The sequence below is a fragment of the Taurulus bubalis genome (assembly GCF_910589615.1).
Source record: "Taurulus bubalis genome assembly, chromosome: 4".
In the NCBI taxonomy this organism is placed as follows: domain Eukaryota; kingdom Metazoa; phylum Chordata; class Actinopteri; order Perciformes; family Cottidae; genus Taurulus; species Taurulus bubalis.
Genome location: NC_136592.1, coordinates 7497595 through 7523965, shown reverse-complemented (window position 1 = coordinate 7523965; position 26371 = coordinate 7497595). Strand labels below are relative to the sequence as shown.

The 26371-nt window shown below is 44.3% G+C and overlaps 1 protein-coding gene across 1 annotated transcript in view; it reads left to right on the top strand.

The window, feature by feature from the left end:
• The window catches only part of mtss1lb (MTSS I-BAR domain containing 2b), a gene marked incomplete at both ends in the record, with an annotated part of 60995 nt that extends 34842 nt beyond the window's left edge, over positions 1-26153 (top strand). Inside the window, 12 exons of the mRNA XM_079216648.1 lie at positions 9964-10048; positions 10839-10930; positions 12053-12127; positions 15191-15348; positions 16125-16232; positions 16440-16537; positions 17661-17946; positions 18043-18117; positions 21112-21267; positions 21782-21964; positions 23693-23858; positions 25267-26153. Of these exons, the coding sequence (XP_079072774.1) occupies positions 9964-10048; positions 10839-10930; positions 12053-12127; positions 15191-15348; positions 16125-16232; positions 16440-16537; positions 17661-17946; positions 18043-18117; positions 21112-21267; positions 21782-21964; positions 23693-23858; positions 25267-26153 (2369 nt within the window). The remainder of the gene's footprint in view (positions 1-9963; positions 10049-10838; positions 10931-12052; positions 12128-15190; positions 15349-16124; positions 16233-16439; positions 16538-17660; positions 17947-18042; positions 18118-21111; positions 21268-21781; positions 21965-23692; positions 23859-25266) is intronic.
• Between the last annotated feature and the right edge of the window lie 218 nt (positions 26154-26371).

The following is a 26371-nucleotide window of genomic DNA, read 5'->3' as shown; positions in this document are numbered from 1 at the left end:
CCATGGTTCGTGTCCCGTGTGAAACCAGAAGTCAGAGTTGAGTTATTTGTCACGTGACTTCAATACTTGACTAACGGCACTTTGTTGTTTTAACCCAAAACAAGATCTTTTCCTAAACCCAACCAAGTAGTACTGTTGCCTGAACAGCACAGGAGCACTGATCACCCGCGTCAGTCGGTCGGACATTTATAGGAAAACACACAACTGTTTGTATGAGGACACGTTCAACCCTTACAGTCTTGCTGCCATATATGATAACATGGCCACAATACACAGCACAGGGTTTAGGTCAACTCGAACATTGTTTGGCAGTCCATTAATCTTGTAAGATTTGTTGACTTGCTACTAGTTGCTGATAGAGCACTTCAACACCGTGGCCTTATTACTCATGAACACCTCCTGCCTCTGATCCAAGCAGAGGGCAGACAGGTGAACAGAGCTCATCCAAAATGTATGTTCTGTAACAACACACAAGTCAACAGCTGCAGACTGTGTTGCAACAGGCTTCAGGCCTAACTGTGCAACCCGGCCATGGCTGTTATGAGATGTTCTGATTGGACAAAGCTGCTTGTATTACCGTTCATATCATCACAGCATTGTGTCACGAATGTCATGAATGTCACCACCCACAACGATGCTTGCTCACCACACTGCTAATACGATACTGATGAGCCTTCACAGCGTAGCTCCTTTTCTCCTCAGTCAAAAACTCTACCGAACCGCGGCCTCTTGTGGCTTATTGCGTACGTATCGTGTTGCATGCTGTAAGGCATTCCTCCAGCATGCGGTGTTTGAGGTTTGTATACATATCAGAGTGCGATGGCTTGTTTTGGCCACGGCGACGACCGGCTGCCTGATTGTCTGGGCAGCACAATCTCTGACTGGGTTTTCATAGTGAGAGGAGAATATAGGCCTCGTGAATTATTCTGCTTTATCGACTGCAGCCTCCCTGCTGCCTTTAATCTGCCTCCTCATCACCTCCATCTTCGCCCCTTTTTGTCTTCCTCTGTGGTCTAACTCCCTCCCGTCCTCTTATTGTTGCTGTGTCACCGCGGAGGTATCACTGGGGAACGGATGGGCGGTTGCCGCAGACGTCTGTAACCTTAGCAACCGCAGCCTCACCTGCTCTGGCGGTAACCCTCCCTCCTTGTTATGCCGCTCAAGACACAAGAGCACCGTCATCTTCGACTCCATGTTCCTCTTCCCCCCTCGCTTCACTACATCCTTTTCCTCTTTCTCTTTCTAATACTGGCTCCCTCATCCATGCCTGCATTTTCCTTCCACATTCAGACACTGCCTTGTTTCCAGTAAGTTATGGGATCTTTAAGTAAGTCGATAAAAATCTATAAATTTAACACACACACACACACAGACAGACCTTCCCCTTTTCCACGTTAACGTACAATGACACTAAATATCAATAAACATCTGTGAATGCAACAATGCAACAATTGAGAGAAATCAGCGAGCATCAGTTTTTGGAAGTGGACTGTATCTGTACAGACTTAAACATTGGACATTTGGAGGAGCTGCTGCTCATTAAGTTTGCAACAGACTTTTTCTCTCATAGCCAGGGACCCACTGGGACTGAATCCTGCCCGTGACTTTAAATGGAGAGGCCGCTTAACGTGAGCGCACAAAGGGCTTTAGCCGAATATGATTTGGCATTAATTTTATCACTAATATCATTTTTTTGTAGTATAAGTATAATCGTGTGACACTTTCGGATGTCTTGCTGATGCCTGCCTCCTCGGTTTGTACAAGCATGTCGGTGTCGCGCCCTGAAACATGTTATTTCATATTTCTTGCTGATTTAATTCCACTGTGGTCATTTCTAATAATTTACTTTAAATGTGTGTTTAAGCAAATTTACATTTTATTATTCTAATGTTTGAAAACATTATCAACCTACATACTCACTGTGAAGGGAGGAGATTTATTGTATTGACCCTTTCGAAGAGAGCGCTGTCACTTTAAGAGAAAAGCTAGAAAGACGTGCAGGCTGAAGGAAAAAATTTGCTTGTGTTAAACCGTGGGATTAGTTTCATAAAAGTTGCAAAAACGAATATGGACGTGTTTGCATTTTAAGGGTGCAACATCACCACTGCACTGAAATAAAAGAAGACCGGCCAGACAAGCCTCGTGAGCTGGAGTCCGTCACAGTTCACGATGAAAATTACTGAGCCAGTCTGATTTCAACAAAAACAAGGATCGGTCCAAATTGGAAGGGGCTGCTCGTGTTCACCCCCCTCCACCCCCCCTTAATACTAAAAAGTATTACATTGGCCCAGTCTGACAGCCAGCGTTCCACTCTGTGCTGTCTTCAGCTGTTAAGGCCAGGCTGGCCCACGCCACCAGGACCAAACAGCAATAAAGCCAACTGACCAGCAGCCAATTAGGCCTGGAACGGATCGGCCGATCGGAAGTCTTCCCAAACTGCCCGCCTCTTCTCACAGCTTGTGTTTGTTCTGACCGTCTCGGTGGAAGGCGCCCATTCCAGGCCGAGACCAACAAATGGGCCAGGCTGACACATTGGAAGATACTAACTTATTGCAGATGCATGTTTATGTGTGTCAGTGGACATGTCGACCGCTAAAACACAAGAGGTTAGAGTACAGATATGCAGGTTTGAAGCAATTTAGACAATCCTGTTTTTGTTCACCAGAGACTGCTGATGAGTTGATCTTTCAAATGTAAAATGCTGCATGAATTTTAAAGAAGGAAAAAAAAGAAGAAGTTTATGTATATATATATATATCAGTGGTGGGCCGTGGATTTGGTACCTATGCCTGCTGTTTAACAGCTGATATATTGTTGTTATCAAACACTTTCACACTGATATTAGTATCGCTTCAGGCAGTAGTCCACTGGCTGGTGGTGACATGCCTGCAGGTGCTTTAAAGGTCTTGCTGTGTCAAAGTCAAGAGTGTGTGGGGGCAACACTGCAGTTTGTGGTCTGGTAGTGTAATATCGTGCGAAACAGAGAACGACATCTATAACAATAACACATCCATTTCCAGACACAACTCACAGCTCACTTTTTATATTGGTTGACTGTGAACTAAAGGTGATCTGAGGTGTGTGCCAAAACAGTAGTTGTGTGTCTTCCTGCGTCTATCTAATTATGAGCTGTCCCAGTATGTAGGTCACAGAAAACATGACTATTTTTTGGGGGAACTTTGTCCCCATCACCTGGTCTGACGTAACATAATAGGACGAGACACAAACATGCATTCACATGCTGGGTGGATTCAGCAAATGGGCGTCCAGTCATCACGTTTGCAGTTGCGTGTTTGCTTGGCATTGCGCAGCAAATGGAGAGACAGAGGCTGACGAATCCCTCTGCAAGATCATAGATAACAGTTGCCATGGAGATGCACTGGTGGGAAGGCCACAGATGCCCCAGGCAGAGAGAGAGAGAGAGAGAGAGAGAGAGAGAGAGAGAGAGAGAGAGAGAGAGAGAGAGCATGTTATCATTAGCAGAGCAGACTGTTTAAAGAGACTCATTGATATTCCCTGGGAAAGCAACAGTATATCACGCCACATATGTGTGTTTCTTAATTCTAAGTGTTTTTTTTTTTTTTACAGTAAAGTACCTGCAATCACTCCAGGACATGAACACAAAATGAACTTTTAAAGAAAAGAAAAACTGGCCTGGTCTAGTTTCGTACCCATCCAATTAAAATGCATTGTCAAATTACATTTCGACACATTTCATCCCGAGTCATGTTTGTTTTTGATGAATCACAGATTCTGATCATCATCCGCTGGGGGACACAGCGTCGACGTTCACGTATTTTACCAATACGTAAAAGGTTTACCGCCATGCCAAACCCACAGCGTTACGTACAGTTACATAACAAACGTACATATTGTAAGCCATCGTTTGCTCGACATAACCAAGTAGTTTGTTGCGTTTTGGTTTTGGATCAATGTGTGTTTAATTGCAGCCTTAAACCGGGAACAAATACGTCTCCCTCCAAATGTCATTGAGGATGCAGTTTAGCTGCACGGGAACGTAATTCTTCAAACACGGTTGCAAATAACAGACATCACGAATGCTCTTCGCATCTCCGTATCCTGTTTTGTTTGGTGATCCACAGCTGAATGTCGACCGGCTGCAGAGTGTCATCGTACATGTCGTAAAACAAGTGTCAATCTCGATCATTTAGTCATGTAATTATTTCCAGAATGTGTGTGTGTGCGGATTTATCTGTTCCTGTTCTCTCCCTCTCTGTTCCAGGCCCTCTTCCGGTTTTCCTTCCGTTGTGTGTGTGTGTGTGTGTGTGTGTGTGTGTGTGTGTGTGTGTGTGTGTGTGTGTCTTTCCCGCTCTGTCCTTCAGTCTCTCTCTCTCTCTCTCTCTCTCTCTCTCTCTCTCTCTCTCTCTCTCTCTCGCAGTGAAGTTCAGACATTCATTTCCGTAGCAACAGACGGTTTGACCTTAGCAACAAACGTTCTGATTCTCACCTTAGCAACAGGCCAAGATCCGCGCTGTCATGGAAACCGTAACAAACCTGTCAGTTAAGTCAGTTGCCAGGTGACGAGGGAGAATAGTACATTGCCATTCACTGGACAGACTAACAGTGGGCCTTTAAACATGACTAAACATTATCAAATGTCTTCATGAAAAGAAAACAAAAAAATGATTTATTCCCCTTCATTACTGTGCATACACACAGGCTCATTTAAACATTTCCATGCAGTCATTGTGTAACTATGATGTTTTGTTTGGTCCTCCCCTCTCTGCACCAGTGATGTCATGAAGGTTCAAGCCCCCATGAGCTGGAAGGACCGCAAAACATCAACAAATACATGAAATGTCCAAAGCTTGTTGCTATTTTCTTTAGTTTTCAAGATATTAATATGGCCATGAGTCAATGAAAGGCACATTGTCATGACGAATCACCTGCAGGGACTTTGCTCAGCTTTGTAAAACCTACTGTGCATAACCATGTAGGAAATACAACATGTTATCATTGTTAGCATTTAGTATTTAGTACTCATAGTGTTACTTGGTATCAGCAAGTACGCAAATATAAGTGTGATATCTGTGCATTCCTCCTCAAAATGATTCAAGAATAACTTGTCAACCAATATATGCATATAGCTCGTCTCCTTTGAAATGTATGAAGATAAGGCATATGAAACCAATACCATTCCACAGTAAATGCCATAAAGGAAAGACAAGTGTATAGTATGAATCTCAAAGGCAATATCCCCATTATAAACAAGATCCCATGGGTAGTGATGCAACTGCATGTTTTCTACTTACTGCGGCTGGGACGGTCAACTTGATAAAAATACACTAAAATACACCATTTATAGTACAAAACTACTGCAGTATTACTAAATTAGTACCATAGAAATAACATGAACTTTCCAAAAACATTGAAATAGTAATAGACACTTAGATCAGTACTGTTATATGACTGAATAGCTCCATTCTAAAGAAAACGAGATACATGGCATCATAGACAGGGTTTCACAAAGGGTTTCCCTGAACTCAGCACCCCTCACAACAAAAGAATGGCTGCTCTATATGATATATATATATATATATATATATATATATAGTATACTTTTATAGTATATTTTATGCACATATTTTGGTTTGACCAAAGTTGATGCTAAACTTTCTCAGGTTCACTGCCTATTGTACAACTTATTAATTACAACATTTTTCATGATGGATCGTTTAGAAATTGACACAAAATAGTAAGTTCTATAGTACCTTCAGTACAAGGGTAGTATCTATTCATACATAAACGTACATATATTTTTACAGCCAGGAAGCAGATCAAAAAAGATCAAAAGCAGGAAAGGGGGAGAGGAAGGGGATAGAGAGCCGAGTCATATTTCCCAGGAGGGAGTCCCTCCTTCTCTCTGCATACTGGACATACTCTGAGGGGGTAAAGGATAATCTGGCACAATATATTAAGTGAAAAAAAACTGTAATAAGCAAAGATGTATTTCATGTTGTGAAGGCAAAAGAAGGTCCCATAGGCTCTGCCCTTTTCCCTTGAATTGACTTTCACAGACATTTCCCCCTGAAGCCGACTGGATCGGGAATCTGCCTCATGTCAGGTTTCACCGCTCCGCTTGCCTGTGTATATTTGCTCTGACTTTTTGTGGGAGGTTTACCGAATATGATATATGAATTCATCATTAATAAAGTATGAAACCATATCTTATTAATCAAGGATGAAACATGTATAACTGTGTTTATGAATGAGTTACTAATGAGTATTCATGTTGGAATAATGCTTTATAAATGATAAATTCATTGTTTATTCATGCTTTACAAATGCTAAAAAGTGTGTACTTATTATAAAGTGCTACCGATATATGTTATTTCAGAAAGGTAACATTTAACACCGGATACATCGGTGGCTTTGGTGTACACTCATTCTGTAGATGAACCGATATGGGGCTGGTGTGAAACCGACCTTCTATGGTTCTTTGAATTATACATCTGTCTACATAGTGGATGTATGTTTTATTAAGAAACAGTGGGGGAAAAAAGCTATTTCGAAAAATGTTGTTCTCAGGTGGCAAAGTGTTGGGCAACCATGAGCTGAAAGAAGCAGCCATGCTCTGTACAGCTGAGGCAACCGCAGAGTTGGTGATCATTCTTTGAGGATTCCTCGGTATGTGTGATCCATATTTAATGTGCAGCTGTAAGTAACAACCGTCACAAAATGTTATAATGATTTAGCCAAAAGAAAATGGAGATTTTGTTTTGATAATGCAAAAAACAACTACTATTACAGCAGAGTTCCACAACTATAACTGTTGATAGCAGCTGACATAATTGATGTATTGGTAGATCGAGGAAGAAGTCATTTTTTTAATCTTTGAAACTCCATCTGAGACGTGCAGTGAAGCACTGTTGAACCAGCATCAAACATGCAGCTTTACTGGTTTTGGTTATTTCGCAAGAAAGAAGGTCAGACTAAGTATAATTCAAACTATTGCCCGACCTTTTTTAGTTTTAGTTGCACTAGAAAGCAAATGACACATGCACGCACGCGCGCGCACACGCACCCAGTAGCTGTTTTCCAGATGTGACTAGTGTGTGTTTGGTTGTTGATTTGCTAGAGTCTGAGGTCTGAGAGGCATGATAATGACAAACAGGAAGAGGCCCATCATAAATGTAGAGATCAAACACACACACACACACACACACACACAAACGCACACACACACACACACACACACACACACTTGGCAGTAACTCCAGTCCCATGTGTCTCTCGCCAGCAGTAAGCTCATTAAAATGTGCAAGACGACCCCTCTCCTCTTCATCCTCTCTCATCTCCCCCTCCGTCTCGTCCTCTCATTTCTTTCCCAAAATTCCTTTTTCCTCCGATACAAAATATCACACGCTTCTCTCTCCATCAGTCATGTGACTATTTGCTTCACCCCCCTCAAGAACCTCTTATTGATCACACTGTCAACGCGCAGTTCAAAATATCGCTTCAGTTACAACTGATCGGCATGCATGGTGTCAACTTGAAGCCTGCGTGCGTGCGTGCGTGTGTGTGTGTGTGTGTGTGTGTGTGTGTGCGTGCGTGTGTGTGTGTGTGTGTGTATGTGTGTGTTTGTGTTTGGGGGAGGGAGACTCTGCTTTAATGAATGGTTGCCGGGTAGAACAGGAGGCGTGAGGGAGGAATTTGTTAATTATGAATGGAGCACTTCTCTCTGGATGTGAACAACACACAGTGCAAGTGTGTGTGTGTGTGTGTGTGTGTGTGTGTGTGTGTGTGTGTGTGTGTTTGTGTGTGTGTGCATTTGGCATTCGTGAGCATATGGGTATGTGGTAACATATGTGCGTGTGTGCCTGATATGACTGGTTACTGGTTTGCATCTACATACTGGGTGGTGGGGAAATGAAACACATATTATTAAAGGTGCTCAGGAGCAAGAACCAGGCCAGGACTCATTATTAAATCACAAAATCTAACGTAGGAGATAATGCAACTTTATTCAACACACTGCGTATGGACCATCGCCCTGAACTACCCTCTAATTTAATTGTGCTTCATATTAGTTTTATTTTGAAATAAAACACTTCAATTTCAATCCAATTTATTTGTGTCACCCATAATCACAAATTTGCCTCGAAGGGCGTTACAATCTGTACTCATTCTCTGATTTCGCATCGGTTCAGGAAAAACTTGAGTCCATGTAAACCTGTAAGGCGAGAAAGCACAGAGGCTCCGGGAAAGAAGTTAGTAATGTGCGCTGAAGAGACATGAATTCATCCAGAAGGAGAGAGAGGAGCTCAGTGTATCCTAAAATGTCCCCCAGCAGCCTAAGCTTATAGCAGCATATCTAGGGGCGGGACCAGGAAAACCTGAGCCTGAAAACTAGTAAAGAGGAAAGTTATGACTAGCTATAACCATTCATATTCGCTGAAACACACCAGTGCGACTCGCCATAATAATTACACTTTCCATCTTTCCGTCGGCATCGCATGGCAGTACTTAACCTCAGCATGCAACGATTAGCAGGTTCCGTCTGAGCTCACCATGTTAGCATGCTAACATTTGCTAATTAGAACTAAATGTGAAGTAAAGTCATTATTCTTTCAATATTTAATACTCGGTCTTGAACAACTGTATTTGATCAGCTAATGTTACGTCATGAAGTCACCATGAATCCTGGGGGCGGACCCGACATGTTTGTACCAAACGTGTTGTCGATCCTTCTTTAAGCTGTCAGGATAGTTGATGTTCACCTCACGATGACAACAGATGTTAAGGACACAATTAAACGGCCGTCCATCAAGTAATTCAGTCCGTGCAAAAGTGGTGACCATCCATCCGACATGACTTGTCAAAGGCATGTTGCTAGCGGGGCTGTAAATCTGTGTGTGTGTGTGTGTGTGTGTGTGTGTGTGTGTGTGTGTGTGTGTGTGTGTGTGTGTGTGTGTGTGTGTGTTTTGTCTGGTAAAATTAGAAAATTAGAGCTCTGACAAAAACTCAAACTAAATTAGAACTTAATCAAATTTTAATTTGAATATTGTCTAAAAAACACAATATTCACTCTGAAGTAGTTGGTTGAATCATTAAGGGGGAAGTTTACCATGCCCCTTTACTTTTTAAGCACTGAATTTTTAAATTTTGGATGAAAACATTAATCTGTTGATGAACATTTTAAAGTACCCCCCCCCCCCCCCCCGCCCCCTTTCTGCTCTCCCTGCATTTCCCCATGTAAATCCATCTAAGCCCTTATGATAAACAGTGTCTCTCGAGGAAATCCCATTTGGCTGCTCTTTAATCTGAATTTTCCAGTGTGTACATTTCCGTGGCAGCGGTGATTATGGTATCCACGCGGCGCCGTACACTATATAAACCACACCTCTGCTGGAAAGTCTCAAAGCACACAGCATGAGACTGAAGCTCTAATCCCATCTTTTCCTTGTACACTCTCCACCTGTCCTGCGAGCGCCGAGCACCTTGTTTGGAAGTTAGCGGCTCCTGTCATCAGTTAAACTGACTTTAACTCCTGGGGGGGGGTCAGCGTTTTCCACACGGATACTCTGCCTTAAAATAGACCGGTGTTTACAGTTGCAGGTTAGAAACTGGGTCCCTGAGCGCTCGGCTCTCGCACAAACACACTCACGAGACACTGCTTTATTTGGACGAGGCTGGGAGTGTGTGGAGGATCTGCGCGCGGCAGATCGGGGTCTTGTGTAAATACTGGCTGAATGCAAAAGGATACAAAAAAAACCTGGGCTCTGTTTGAGGAACACAATGCTTTTACCAGCGTTTACATTACACAGCGCACTAATAGCCGTAGTGTAAATATTGATCACAGCTTCGTGTGGTTTCTGTGGAGCACAAAAGGACCTTCAGTGCTAAATGTGCGATGAGACTCTTTGGTAACATCTGTATGTGTGTGTGCGTGTGTGTGTGTGTGTTCTTCATCATATAAACCTGGCTGCTTTGTATCTCCAGGGGCAACCAGAGACATCGGTTCAGCTCTGACCAGGATGTGCATGAGGCATCGCAGCATTGAGGCCAAACTTCGCCAGTTCACCAAGTAAGATACAAGTCTTCGCTTCCTTTTCTTTCTCACTCACTTCCCTTTCCCCCGTCCTTTCCTTTCCTTCGTTGACTCTCACTCTGTAGCCCACCAGGGTTTTTTCAGAACTCAAAACCTCCTCTGTGTTGGTGCTCGTCTTTCGTCACGTCCTCGGTGAAGTTGTTCTCCTCGGCTGCATGGATTCCATTACAGAACATTGCTTTGTCTGTACATATCGGAACGACTGTAAATGGAGACAACCGTTGGCGCACAACACTGGAAACCTCACCGAGAGTCGTCTTTCAACCGCCGCTTGCCTGTTGCTTCATTCTCCACGCTCTCCTCATGACTTTTCCACGGCACAGGCTACTACATGATGATGATGATGAAGATCTATCTAATGACAGGGGTCCTTTTGAAGGCCGAGGCAATCTAAAAGCTCAAAAGCCATCGGTGTGTGTTTGTGTATATGTTCATAAGTGATCCCACATTTGTTTGCCATTGTATCACAGACGCATGCATGTGAGTGTGTAGGGAGCGGTGCAGTGCTCCAGATACTACAACAACAAAGTGGATCGACACGTGGAGGGAAGAACGTGTACGGATCTCATTCCAGAATTTCATTGGGGCTCGGTGGTCGGAACAAGGGGGGCCCTCCTGTTTGCACGGAGCCGGTCTCTTTTCAACCGCACAATGAAAATGTTTGTCCTGGGATTGAATTTTCAATGAAACAAAGCGGTAGTTATCGGCGTCGCGTCGAAGCTGTCTCATAATTGTATGTGCCTTCCCTCTTGAATCTCTCCCGCAGTGCTCTGATGGAGAGTCTGATCACTCCTCTCCAGGACAAGATTGAGGACTGGAAGAAGACAGCCAACCAGCTGGATAAGGATCATGCCAAAGGTACATACACGCCGCAGGTTATGATGATGAAATTCATTAAAAAAACTCTGCATTACTAAGTTGGAGCGCCACGTCGTGCCGGCTGAAGTAGCTTTGAAAAAAGAAAGTCCCAACGTTGTGAGGCGCTGTGGCTTGTTTATCACTGTGGTCAAAGGCCAGTTCATCCCTTAACTGACAATCATCCAGGACAATCGCCTCCACTAAACTCAAAAGAACAATTTGCATCATACCTCCTGACGTGTTCAAACCAAAGAAAAGCATTGCCGTCGCTACAAGTACCAGTGACACAATGGGATTGTATACAGGCAATCCAGTTTGATTCATATGCTCATGGCCTAGCCTTAGTAGTGCAGTATGAGAAAGGCTTTACGAGTCATCGTCTCAACAATCGCCATAACATGCAATCTGCAATAAGTTATCCACCAGGAAGGTGCACTAGCCAAGTATTCAATACACCAACGCAGGATCCCGGACGACATGGCGAAACAAATTAGCCTGGGCTTTTTTGGGGGGAGCCCTTTTGTGTCTGGTTCTTTGATATGCCTGCCTTGCGGCTGAAATGAATAAAAAAACACACGGCAGCTAACTCATTCATTGGACAGTTCCCCATCACATGGGGAAATGAAGTTCTGCTGACTGTATTGCAAGTCATGCTGCACTTTATTGATGCTGTTCGCTTTCATACAAAAGGCCTCAGAAATCCATCATTCATTATGAGAATAATGAGTTGTAACTGTCTCGTATGTTTCATAAAAATGGAAAAACAGGTTGAAGAACTGCTAAAATACATGATTGATCAGGGAAAATCCTCTCTGTCACGCAACTGACTCACACGTTACCATGGTTACTAGATGATGAGATAATACATGTATTCATCACTTGCAGATCACATTAAAAAAGGATGCTTTTATAAGAAACTCACTGGTTGTTTCAGATCTGCGATACCTCTCCGATACAAAGATGTTCCTGTATTCAATAAGGATCAGTGTTCAGTCTTCATCAGCGAGCTCTTGGTTTCACAGCTTCCGGTCGCGTTTCCACTCATGTCAATATTAGAAATGTAATACAATGTGAGCTTCACATCCCTGTTGCTAAATCAGCGCCCGTTCGTCCTGTTTCCAGAGTACAAGAGGTCCCGCCACGAGATCAAGAAGAAGTCCTCTGACACCATGAAACTGCAGAAGAAGGCTCGCAAAGGTAACAGTAACGCCACATGTGACGGACAAAAACAAGTCACATTGTAGAGGTCAAATAGGGTTTTTGCAAGGTCACAAGGACGGCATCAATTCTCATGTTCCTTTTGATCATTGTTGCTCGTAAATAGTCAAATGAACACCAACAACTATATTCCTAGATCAGATGTTGATTCGTGGTTTGGATCTGATTTGTATTGGTGATCATTAGAAAACAGATTCAAAACAGAGATTTTATTCAGTGCACATACACACACACACACACACACACACACACACACACACACACACACACACACACACACACACACACACAATTGAGTCATTCACCGAGGTCAAGCACCAAAGGCTTCTATACAGACTAGGGCAGGAGAATCGGTAGGTTTAGACCGCCATCTAGTGGTGCTGAGGGGTTTTGCAGGTCTCTTTCTCATTTGTCCACAAACACTGCGCTCAGCGACCAATAATTAGCGCTGTCTTTCTGGAGCAGCCTCTTCTCAGTTGCCGGGCAGATGGATGCATACATGCAGGAGTCTCTAGAGGAAAAATTCTCTTTTTTTGTTTTATATGTAGTTTCATTTTTGTAAAAGACAATTATATGACTGCAACTCAGAGTGCAAATGATATACTTACAATGGTTATTGTTTTATTTGAATGAAATATTAGTAATACATGAAATGTGATCCATACATTGAATTAAATAATGTTAAGTGAAGCATTTTGGTGAAACAGGTTCCTTCCCTGTCACGGTGCTGATGCTTGGTGGTGTTTTCATTTCTGGATTTGTTTTTTGGTTGTTATTTTGCTCTAATCTGTGGCAACGCGGCTGTCTTGAGATGGCTTCCTTGTACTAACCCTAACAATGAGTTCTGCTATGTCTGCCCTCCCCCCCTCCTCTTTTTTCTCCTTATTTTGCTTCCTTTTCCGTGGCCTCCCCTTCTCCCTTGTCTTCCCCTCCCTGCGGCATTTGCCCCCCTGTAATAGAGATCCAGGGTAAGTATCAGCCTCTCGCTCTGCTACGCCTATCATCACCTTCTCTTTTTGCTACTCACAGCTCACAGGGGGGGGGCTTAAGGAAATCGGGTATTAGTTTGAGGTAAAAAGATTTAGTTGGTGAAATGTACCATAAAAGCACATCATGAACCAACTTAACAACATTTGCAAAGCTAGATTTGATCCCATGATCAGGTAACCGCGTTTTAGTTGAACCCTGAAATACACAGCACCTGTTCAATTCCTTCATTTTACTCAGTAAAACTGTCAAGTCCCCTCCAGGCTAAGTAGCTGACAAGTGTGAGTGTTCTTTTAACAAGAAAAACACTGTTTTCCTGTTTGGCCTCGGTCTTGGATCTCATCTTCTATTGGTCCGATGAGGGATAGGCCTCCTGGGGCAGAAGGAGCTATATTTCCGGGGTTCCGGCGTTGGTATTCAGGCTGTGCGTTGCTCATTGTTTACAGTCTGACCAGCAATGTGAGATGCGAGAGTGGAGCTGGAGTCTTGGGACAAAGTGTTTAACAGGGTTGTTTTACAAGCTCATTTTAAACCAATAAAAAAAATGAAATAACTGTCACCTCTTTGTTTACCTGTATTCAACCAAAGCCTGCTCCATAATTCTCGGAAACAGAAACCACGGCGCTTCCGATGGCAAAATCCTTTCCCGTGGCCTCCAGATTCTACGAGATAGTTTGGCCTCATTTTTTTGTCACTCATACTTAACAATATACATGAATGCAGACAAAACGGGAGACGTTTCTTTATGTTACATAACCCTAGGTCCACTGCAGAGCAGCACTTTCTTCGTAGGGTTTCGATGACTCAAAATATAAAGAGGTGCCTGAAGCGATGGATATATAGCGAGGATTCTATTTTTATGCCAGCTGGTCAGTGACATGTTTCAGGAGTAGAAGTAGACAACGGAAGCTTGGCTGTGAAACTGTGGACAAGCCGTGTGTTGTAAGTGGCCATGTTGGAAGACAGGGATTGTGACTTGTGATTACTCAGCTGCAAGTTCTCAAGTGGTTACAGTAGTAAAAAAACATTTTAACATTTTAACATTAACATTTTATATGGAAAGGGGTTTTGGAATCTGATGAGAGGAAAGAAAAATAATACTGTCTTCTAAAGTATTTCATTTTTGTAATCAATATAATTGTACATTTCAGGGTTGGGATGTGCTTTTGGGGTGCATACAGTATTAAAACGACAATTAATGATATTACCCCAAACTAATTGTCACATGTTGACCCTGTTGAACATGCAGCATTCAATAGCTCCATAACTGACAGGGGGCTAAAGTCATAGAAATCCAAACGGTGCTGTTTTTATATCCGGCCATCGCTGCCGTGACTTTATTGTAAAACTAGCCCCTAAAGAAGCGTCACGCGCCAGTTTGTTTCCTCTGCAGCGGTTTGAGAGGTTGGAGTGGTGCCCTTTCACCCCACCGGCAAACGCATGATGTAATTCAACTTCCTCCCTGACTCCTGCATGACTTCTACTAGGAGCTTTGTAGTCACACTGCAGGCTCCCGTTCTCTCCCCCCATCATTCCTGCAGACTACGCTGACTTAACTGCATGCTGCAACACTACAAAAAGACTTATTTCATGTCTCGCCTTTCCATCCATTGCGTTCCACGTTTTCTTCTGTAGATGTTCTTCGCCACACGTGCACACATACGTCTCATTAAGCATTAATGTTTTAGTGCAGAAAGACTTTGTTTGTGTCTTGTCTCCGTACCGTCATTACCTCGTTTTACGTCTGACGCGCTGACAGAAAGGGGAAACTGCACACAGATAATGTTTTACGCACAAGCCTGAGCTGAAACACATCTATGGAGTTGTAGATATGTAAGTATCCACAAGTCTTCCTGTAGAATTTAACTGAAGCGTCATGTTGGCGGTATATATACTATACAGCCCATCAAGTCCTCATCCTGTTAATGTCACACAATCTGCACCTCCCATCTTTCTCTTTCTCTTCATACTTTACTACCATCGACTTTTCCCTCGACTGGACTCTCTCACTCTCTTCTATCTCAAATGTGTTTTCTCACCACCACCCCACCCCAGGGCGAGTGGACCTGCAGCCCCAGCTGGACAGCGCCATGCAGGATGTGACGGACTTGTGTCTGCTGATGGAGGAGACGGAGAAGCAGGCGGTGCGCCGGGCCCTCGTGGAGGAGAGGGGTCGCTTCTGCACCGTCATCGGCTTCCTGCAGCCCGTTGTGGTGAGGAGGCGACCTTCTGCTCAGTGTTGGCCACAGGCTTCCGTCGCTGCCGAGCGACTCCACTGACTGCAATTTCACGTTCAGTGCCTTTTATTAATATGTTGGTCGTGTGATCGCAAAAAATACAAAGAGCAACAACTTCACTGCACATGAGTTCCACCGGGAGGCGACATACTGCAATGGAACTGACATGGAGGGAAGCGACAGTGTCAGATTAGTTATTGTGGCCAAATAACAGTCAATTATTATGATATCACACTAAGGTTCCATGAAAGAAAATGTATTGGGATAAAGTTACCTCACACCATTTCTGCCTTGGATTTTATAAAACCGAGAAAAGTCAGGAGGTATGACAAAATACTGTACATATGACTGAGCAATATTAATATCACAAATAAATGAAAATATATATATATTGTGATATGGCAAATTTAAGGGAAATCATAAAAAAGTGATAAAATGTATGTTCAGTGCAGTGAACATAAATGATGAGCTATTATGTGTTGCATCAGAAAAGAAAAATCGTAACTTGTGCAAAACTAAAGATCACACGAAAGTTCACACGACATATATACTTTGAATTTCATCCTGAGACTTTGAGATTCTCTTGATTGACACATCGTATAATACCATTATAGTACCATTTAGGAATCCAGTAAAATATCACACCTCCCATTATAGTGCAGCGCTCGATATCTTCTGACGTGTGTCCGTCTTTGATTGGACGACAGCGAGGTCAGCGGGAAATAAGAGTTCTTGGTTTTCGTTGTTGTTAGAAAGGAGAGATCGCCATGCTGGGAGAGATCACCCACCTCCAGGCCATCATTGATGACCTCACTGTGCTGACGACCGATCCTCACAAACTGCCCCCAGCTAGTGAACAGGTGAAAGACACACACGCAACCCGACACACACACACACACACTGACACACACACACACACACACACATACGCTCACACACATACACACGCAAGAACACAGAAAAGAAAGACGAAAGAGAGAAAAAAAGATCATTGGGATCCAACTCTCTCTCTCTCTCTCTCTCTCTCTCTCTCTCTCTCTCTCTCTCTCTCTCTCTCTCTCTCTCAGGTGATCAAGGATCTGAAGGGGTCCGATTACAGCTGGTCCTATCAGACCCCTCCTTCGTCCCCGAACAGCTCCGGCTCCCGCAAGAGCAGCATGTGCAGGTGCTCACACACACACACACACACACACACACACACACACACACACACACACACACACACACACACACACACACACACACACACACACACACACAATGCCTCATGCTCTTACCATTGGTTTAAGAAAGAGGAGCCTTCACTGATGTTTTCGGTTTTCACCGTGACCGTCCGTCTGTCTGTCTGCGTGTCCGTCCACCATTACTGTTTGTCCAGTCACCTTCAGGAACATTCTGTACAACTGCACAGATCTTCTACGTGAACAGCTGCACGAAAGAAGACCAAAGATATTACATTTTTAGCTTGAATGAGCATCAGCAATCTTTCGCCCAGTCCTGTCTAATATAATATATATAATATCTGTGAATAACAGCAATAAGATTGTAAACTAGAAGTGTATTTCTGTAGATCTCCCGGTCAGTGTTGGCATGTAGTAGCAGTCGCCCTCGAGGCGCCGCTCTAAAGCATGCAAGATCACAGCCTCTTGCCTGTAGTGTTTTGTGTGTGTGTGTGTGTGTGTTTGTGTTCTGGATCCTCATAAGCTCACACACTCTTTGTCTCCCCCTCCCTCCCTCTTCTCTCCTCCCCTCCCCCCTTTCCCCTCACCATAACCATCATTCTCTGTGCTTGTTTCTTTCTCCACCTGTCTGACTTTTATTTCTTCGCATCTCGTTTGTGATTGGTTGATTTGCCCTCTTTCGCTCGGTCATGTGATTTGCCCTCTTTCTCTCGGTTTCTTTGGTTACCTGCTTTCCTTTTCTCTCCCCCACTCGGGGGTCTCTAATCGTGACTCGTGTGTGCCTTTAATGCGTCCTACTTGCTGTGAACTTGCTGTGAACTACTCCTGAAACTCACCTCATCACGTGAACCAATCACAAAACCCCTCCATCGCATCCTCCAATCATCAACTTCATCATCCTCGCCCAAAAAACTAACCCCTCATTCAAATGTTGTGTCAACTTCCTCCCCCTAAATGGCACCGACCCTGTAATCATGCCCCAACCCCCTAAATACTGATGGCAATCATCACTTTCATCCTCCCCTCACACTCCTCACCCTTCCATCACTCCGATACCCACCCACCCACCCCACCCTACCGCTCCCCTGCACCTTCCCCCTCCTGCAGCAGTGTCAACAGCGCCCACAGTAGCGCCTCCCGTTCATCGGGGGGATGCGGCGGCATCGGTGTTGGTGGAGGTGGTGGAGGCTCGCAGCCCCACTCACCCACCTCATCCTCCTCCTCCTCCTCCTATCGCTACCGCAGCAGCCTGCCGCACCAGCCTCTGCCACCGGGGGGCATCGCCGCCCACCGCCTCAGCAGCGTCTCCTCCCACGATTCGGGCTTCGTGTCCCAGGATGCGAACATCTACTCCAAGCCCCCCTCGCCCATGCCCTCGGACATCACTAGCCAGGTAAGTCACTGTTTTTTTGCCTGTTTCAAATATATATAAGCGTTTCACACATGATGCTCACACACAGGTGTGTTTTTTTCTGTTTTCCCGCTGTAGAAGTCATCCAGCTCGGCATCGTCAGAGGCCTCAGAAACATGCCAGTCAGTCAGTGAATGCAGCTCCCCCACCACCGTAAGTACTCTCCTCCACACTGTACAACACGCAGTCCTACGCAGCATCGCACTCAAACCAAATAATACAAGTTAGAAGCAATGGAAGCTCGGCACAAATAGAAGATGTACAGGTACATTTTGGCATCAGTTAATCTAATCAGAGCTTTAATTTGAGATTTATGTCCAACAATTTAAAATTAAAATGATCATTTATTAAATGTATGCTGACCAAATACATTTAACCCCATTAGCAACAGATAACTATGAGGTGTAATTTGTACAAAAATAAAAATGAAATGCAATTGCAATTTCAAGCTCAAGCTCTTCCATTAAGACCCTAAAGGACAAAACTGAAACCCATTGCAACCACAATGCTATTCTCCTGCTTTCCTCTTGGGGCATTGCTGCCGTATTATGGAGCAATGCAATGGTTGATGTAACAAAATCAGTGTTGCTGTGAATCATTGACAGATTCAAGACAACACCTTCTTGCCTTTAGTAGACAGAAAATAATACTTTTGTGTAATAGTAAGAACAGTGCTATTAAGTAAGCCAACTGGCATTTAAAGGATTCAAACTCTGTACATTATATTAATATTTGGTGCTGATGATCAAGACTGAAGTTGGTTCAAAGAATTGAGTGAAAGTGGAAAATAACGTGAATACATCATTTGATAACATTTGTTTTGAGAGCACTTTCATGTTAAGTGAGGCACAAGGTTAAGTTGAGACTTTTGATTTGTGTCCAAACTCGACAGAGGAGTTTCATTTGGGCAACAAAGGAAAATTAATTCTCTGCGATGAGACAATCGGCTCTCTTGCCGCCCCAAAATGGGACCTAAAGGTTCTTTATCCCTCCATCCATCAGTGTCCATTAAAAGTCAAAAGCCTCTGATGTCGTTTCCACGGTCAGAGGATACGGCCATCTGTTCGGCAGCAAGTTTGCTCATCATCCCAAATTGGTCTCCTAGTGAATTCAGGAATCCATTAAAACATTAAAACAGCTTGCAGATACAACTTTACTCAAAAAATTTTAACTTTTTTTCCCATGTTTTTCCAATACTATGTCCTGGTGGCAGAACCTTCATTTCTGAGGAAAAATAAAAATAAAAGAGGGGACTATTGTTCAAACAACTGTGATGATTGTGGTAGTATAACACTGATTATGGGACAGAACCACACCACACATGCTGTTTAAAATGCCAAAGGTAGCAGGAGATTTTGTGTTAAGAGTTTAATGGATTTTTTAAACAGTGGGAGACATCAGGATAGTCAGGCAAAGCTGCAACCAAACAGGCAGCAGCCGCTCTCCGTGGGCTGAATGGGCTCTCCAGCAGAGAATGCTTTTTGGGGGTACAATATCAAGCACCGTCAAATCGACCGCCATCGACCTTCATGAGAACAATGCCTAAAATAAACGCTTTTTGTTGAGTAAATGTATTTCCATGCTTTCTCGATAAACAATATTTTATTGCATGAATTAGACTCAAAGGACTATGTTTTTTTTGCAGGCACACAGTGCAAAGTGGGGTCCTCCTGAGCACAAAGAGAATATTTTCTTTACCATCTTATGTTTCGTTTATTGCTGTATTTTGGTGGCTCTGGCAATTCAGCGGCACTTTTAGAAAAAAAATGCTTTTAAGGTCCCCACACCCCCCTACCAGCTCAGATCAGGTTAAAAGAAAAAGCAAACGCATTTATTCTGTGCTTTTTCCACCACTTCAGCTGGTGCAGGCGCGCTCACTTGAAACCTCTCCAAAACCGCAGGTTCCTTTTTATTTATGCCTGAGAGCTTGTCTCCTTCCCTTTTCATTATGCATCCTTTGACCAGTGCGCACATCTGTCGGCAAACATGAATACAATTCAAATGACGCTCGCGAGGCAAAGTAAATATTCATATCGGATTTTTTTTCTTCTTCTCGAGGCAGCGTCTGTCATCCGCAACAGCTTGCACGTACGACTGCCTTCCCTTTCGGGTTGATTAACGCCCTTACAACCATCTGATGGTGTGTGGTGCATCTCTGATGTGAGTGGAGATGGATTCCCCCCGGTTACCTTGATTACATCTCGCACCAAAACAACAATGCAAACTGCTCTGCACATGAAACTAGTTGGTTATATCTGAGTTTGTTTTAGGGTCTGTACTCTTAACATAATGGAAACAGCTCATATGAGTTTTTAAACGGGTGCCATCTCTCTGTGACAAACGCAGAGCTAGCAGCGGCTACATGGTCGTGGTAGAGCAGTGGGGCGGCTGTTCTCCATGTTGCTTTAAGCTTCATTTATTTAACTGTGTAGAGACCTAATCGGCAATTAGACTGAAGAATGGGGGAAGGAAGACTCAAAAGCACTCAAAAAAAACTCAGGACACAAAGGTGAAATGTACGTTTTATCAGAGTTTACAAACATGGCGCCTCTCTCAGCTGTTTCTCCACGGGGACAACCCAAGACTGTCTTTTACGCTTTGGATCCAAAACAGACCTCCACTTTTATTATTAAAACACACCGTTTTGTGAGGACATCAGAAAAGAAAAAGTGTTTTTCTTCAGGTTCCCTTCGTCTAATTCTGTGCTACAGTGATGCAGAATAACCGCACGGACTGTCAATAAAATGCGTCTGTTTTTTTTAAAATGCATGCTGCTTTAACGGCATCTCATCGCTTTGCTAACAGATAGATGAAGAGTAGCTGTGATCTGGAGGCTTTTCTAGAAATCACAGACTTAGTTCTTCTCATCATTTGGATGCACGGACAGCAGCCACTAGTTGTATCTTCAAGGCCTTTTCTATTCTCAACCTGCAGCATATCTTATCTTCTTATCTCTTCCCGCTCATCAGTTTCACACTGAGGGCTTGGCGTGTGAGTGTGTATCGTGCAGTAGGTGTGTGTGTGTGTGTGTGTGTGTGTGTGTGTGTGCGCATACTCCTGTTGCTTTTATTCTCTCGTGTTCGGCCGAGCTCGGCGTCCGTCTCTCTGTCTTCTTCTCACGGCGTGACTGTGTCTCTCATCCCGCAGTTTGGCTCGTCCTTCGCTACCTTCCGCCCCGCTCTCTCTCACCCTGGCTCCACCAGGCCTCTCTCTGTCATTCTTCCTGTTGCCGAGTCCCCACCCTATAACTGCCCCCCCGGATCCAGCTCCTCCTCTCCCACATCCAAGGTTCCTATGTGGAAGGTTTGTTTCTCCATTCGCTTCCATTTCTTCAGTTGCTTTTTTCTCTTTCCGTTTCCGTTTAATACGTTTCAGTTAATGCATGTTTTTTATTCCATTTTCATTTTCAACACCGATTAATTCATTCATAACCTCATTGCTTTGCTTCCTTAAAGTGTTCATCCTCACCTGCTGTGTTGTGCATGCATCCTTTTTTTTTCGGCCTCCCCTGGCTCGCTCGCTGGTTTTGCAATCTACCGACTGGAGATTGGCCAAAACTCAGTAGGGTGCGGAGAGCTGACCAATCGAACTCATCAACATAAACACAATCAAACGCTCCAAAAGGCCCCTGCCCACACACACCCACGCACACACACACACACTCTTTTCCAAGCAGCCCACGCACAATCCCACCCCGTAAAGGCCACCTCTCTCTGCACTCAGATGAAGGGCTTCAAACTGCTGGATAGTGGACAAGTCTCTCCCACTCATTCCACCTCGCTACTTCCTGTTTCACTAATTTGACTCGCCCCTTCAGGATTGGTCCAAAGCAGGTCAGTACGAGCAGCCGGTGGCCGCGGCGGCCGTTCAGAGGAGGAAGGAACCGCTCGATAGGCTGAGGGAGAACGAGATGTCGCCGAGCTCCCAGGGATACGCCGGGCCGTCGCACCCCGACGACGCGCAGAGACACAGGATGACCCCGGCCAACATCGCTGCCAAGGTAACGGCGACGCGGAGGCTGGAGGTAAAAGGAGAATAACGCGAGGAGATAGATTAGGACAGCCATGTGGAAGGATATTGGAACATTTGTAAAGTATGGCCTGTATTTATCCACTGCGAGTCATCGTGGGTCGCAGGAGAGCATCTTCCGATTCCTGTGCAGTGAGTTAGATGAGCTGCTCAGGCAGATCTGCCAAAGTTAATACAGAGAGCACAAAGGTGACAAAGGTGTCCTCATGCTGCCCACCCTCACTAACTGTTAGTCTTTGAGGGGAAAATAAGTTAGTAAAATAAGTTCTATATATATATATTGGTAAAGTGTGGTGAATAAAAAAAAAATATATAGTCTAGTGGGGACAGCGGTCCCCAACCTTTTTTGAGTCACGGACCGGTTTTGTGTCAGACAATATTTTCACGGACCGGCCCTCACGGTGTGGGGAAAAATTTGACGTAATAAATATGATGTAATAAATATGATGTAATGAATATGACGTAAATGATATGACCGGCATAAAGACAATTATAAAGTGCATAAAGATACAACTCACCATTACGCTGCATTAGTGGAGCCCTGAGCCTGTTTCTCTGCTACGAGCCGGTCCGTCTCGGGGTGACGGGGAAAAAAAGACCGACGTGTGTTTATGTCCAGTCTACTGACTCTTACTTTATGTGCACTCTGTAACTTCATTAAAACCCGCTTCACAAAGACAGGATGTTGAAATGGAGGCAGGGTTTCAGAGCTTTTTTGGCAATCTCAGTATACTCTGCCTTGATTTTAATTGTAACATCTTGACATATGTCACGCTGGTCTAGTACATTCTAGAAATACACCAACAGATATCAGTACACTTGCCTTCCTCAGGGTGTGACCCACAATGAACCCCAACCAATTAGCAGTGGTAATTCCACATGCCTTAAGAAGAAGCCATGCATAAATACAAGCACATACGAGACCACTCAGGGGAGGTTTAATGATGGTAATATTAAATACTAATTAACTGTGCTTACCACGAGAGACAACATGGAGATGTACATTAATGTGTCTTAACATTAAAAGTGCTTGAAAACGGACAGAGGTTAGTTGAAGATATTATTAACTACGTGAGTAAGAGAAGCTGGTGAGTTAAAGGGCAGCTCTGTCGTGGCCTAACATGTGTTGGTACATCTTATGCCTGAGAAGCTTTTGCTTTGATTTCATTCGAAGATGAGACAATACACAATAGCAGCATGTGAACTGACATATATATATATATATATATAAAATATATATATATATATTTTTTTTTTTCTCCTTTTTTTTCTAAGTATTTTGTCATTGGAACTGTGTTAGAAACTGCATTTTAATAAATTCAGCTTTGGTTTCTCTATCATTTTCTGTACCGTATGTTTCTCCTGGTCCAATTGACACACGGCATTATACCGCATTATTGCAATACGAAAAACTAAATGGAATCATAAATAATTATAATAAATGTATTCACATGAGATTGAAATGGATGGAGTTTCTACAACATGAGAGCCTTTGTTAAAACACCCACAACCAGAGATTTCCTTCATGTGAAAGGATTGTAATCTGTGGACTGTGAATTGTCAGCACACGTATTTCCTGTGTCAATGTGCTCATCAATGTCTGAGCTAATTGAAGCTCACGACATTTCTAACATACCGTGATCGACCAAAAGAGTTTGCATTACGTAGTTCCAACATCATTCTCTCCGTCTGTCCTCAGCACGGAGAGGAGGTGTCTCCAGCCGCCAGTGACCTGGCCATGGTGCTGACCAGAGGACTGAGCATGGAGCAGCAGAAGAGCAACAGAGACTCCCTGCAGTACTCCAGTGGCTACAGCACAGAGACCACGACCCCATCCTGCTCTGAGGACACCATCCCTTCACAAGGTGAAACTCTAATCCTGACATGACGTGAAGTAACGGCCCAATGTTAGCGACATCGACATCATTGAAAGAATTACAGAAGCACAAAAGCACACGAGCAAATCCTAATGTATCTGCATATTAAGAAAATAGTTAACGCACGGTTCAAGAAACACTTGAAGGCAGCAGTAGAGACAGACTGTCAATCAAGCTGAACATACGGCGTGGGTCATGCTGTGGGAGAGTGGAGTCGCGGAGGCAGCGGGATGCTCGTGCATTCGAGAGTCTTGTAGTCATGCAGCAGCTATCCTGTGGAAGGTTTTCATGAACACAAATGTGTCCTCTCTACAAATACACTAGCAGTGTTTTTCTCCAAAAAGGATACATGCATATGTTTATGCTGAACAGCAATGTCAATAGCAAGTGGAGAAATTATGAAGATAATAATCATTTCATCAGTGCAGGAGTAGAATGCAGTGGTCAGTGATCAGTGATCAGTGATCAGTGATCAGTGGTCAGTGATCAGTGATCAGTGGTCAGTGATCAGTGATCAGTGCCCCTTGGCATCTCATACTGACGCCATTTGTGTCATTATTGGAGCAGCTGATGTAGTTTAAAGAGCGAGAGGATAGACAGATCAAATTAACTTTCTCACCCAGGAGACTGCACTTCTCCTGGGTGAAATCAAGTCAACGTTGAGTTATCGTGCCCACTTTGTTGTGGAATTTACGGACTTTCCCAAAGCCGGTTAAGCTGAGTTAGTTACTAATCCACGACAGGTTTTGTTGGCTAAACCTAACCACATAGTTTCGTTGCGTAAGTAATCCTAAAAAACAAGTAAAGATACGCTGGAAGTACATTTTGCATGCATGTAACAAGTGGAGCTGGCCCTGAGTTATCACTTGTCATGGCAGCCCCCATTGGCTTCTGAGGAAACTCTAACTACCGTTACAGCCACTCTCCTTCATTCTAAGGAGCCCACATTCATTCCACATCTCCTGGCTGCATTCATCATCTTATATTTTGTAAAAACTCAGCAAAGCCAACCTGTCAAAGGATGAAATTATGCATTTTCTTGAAGAGAAAAATTAATGTTTACAAGCGCTGTTGAATTTTTACTTCATTAAGTTACCAAAATCAAACAAAGTGCATCATCCCAAATCATCCAAGCAGCTTGCACAGTATAGAGAGTTCTGATCGTTTCCTTGACAACAGCTGGGAGGTGGCAATAACCAGATGACTTAATATTACGTCTAATTTAGTAATATTAGATGTGTTTGTGCAACACAATGCTGGCTGTCAGTTTTTTTGGTTTCCTTCATCCAAAGGATGTTTATATCCCTATGCTAATATCTAATACCGTGACCACAGTACATCGTCTTTTGTGGCAATTCTCTCCTCAATCACTTGTCTTTTTACTCCCCCACATTAGGTTCAGATTATGACTGCTACTCAGTGAACGGTGATGCTGAAGGACCAGATGGACAGACCGAGTTTGACAAGTCCTCCACCATTCCTCGACACTCTAACATCGCCCAGAACTACCGCCGCATGATCCAGACCAAGAGGCCAGCCAGCACAGCCGGCCTACCCAGCGGGGTTCTTGGTCCTGGGGGTCATGGGATACCAGGACAACCCGGCGGACCTGGTGGAGGTGGAGCAGGTACTCCAGGCACCGCCACCATCCGCCGAACCCCGTCTACCAAACCGGGCGTGAGGCGCACGATGTCCAGCGCGGGGCCTATCCCCATCCGACCACCCATCGTGCCCGTCAAGACACCCACAGTCCCCGGAGACTCGCATTCACCCGGAGCAGCCGGTGGTGGGTACGCAGGTGGAGGTCACTCGGGTGGCGTGCCTGTGCGCGTGGGCAGTGAGGAGTGCGTGTTCTTCACCGGAGTCGAGGACGGGCAGGGAGCGCTCGATTATGTGAAGGCGTCACCGAAGCGCCTCAGCCTGCCGAACACAGCCTGGGGATCGGGGGCGGCGCTGGAGGTCTACGCCCAGCAGCACGGAGGCCTTGCGATGGGAGCGGGCTCGGGGGCCGGATCAGAGGAGGATCAGATGATCGCGGCCAATCGGCACAGCCTAGTGGAGAAGATCGGCGAGTTGGTAGCCGGCGCGCACGCCCTCGGAGAGGGGCAGTTTCCTTTCCCCGCCCTCCCCGATGACCCGGCCCTGCCGCCAACCGGCCCCACCCACGCTCCGTCAGGGACGGAGGGGGCGGACGGGTCCGGTGACATGTTGACCACCATCAGGAGAGGAGTCCGCCTGCGCAAGACCGTCTCCAATGACCGCTCGGCGCCGCGGATTTTGTGATTGGAGGAGAAGCAACGAGAGGATGATACTTGTCAGCCGATAGGGAGTCAGGTGTTGGTGTGGTGCAACCCAACCGCCTAGTACATACACAGACACTTAACTACGTAGGGAAAGCTATAATATAACAGAAGATGAATGAAAACAAACACAAAAAATAAGTTTAAAGACACCATTAGAGTAAAAGATATATAATATAATGATAATAATAACATTAATAA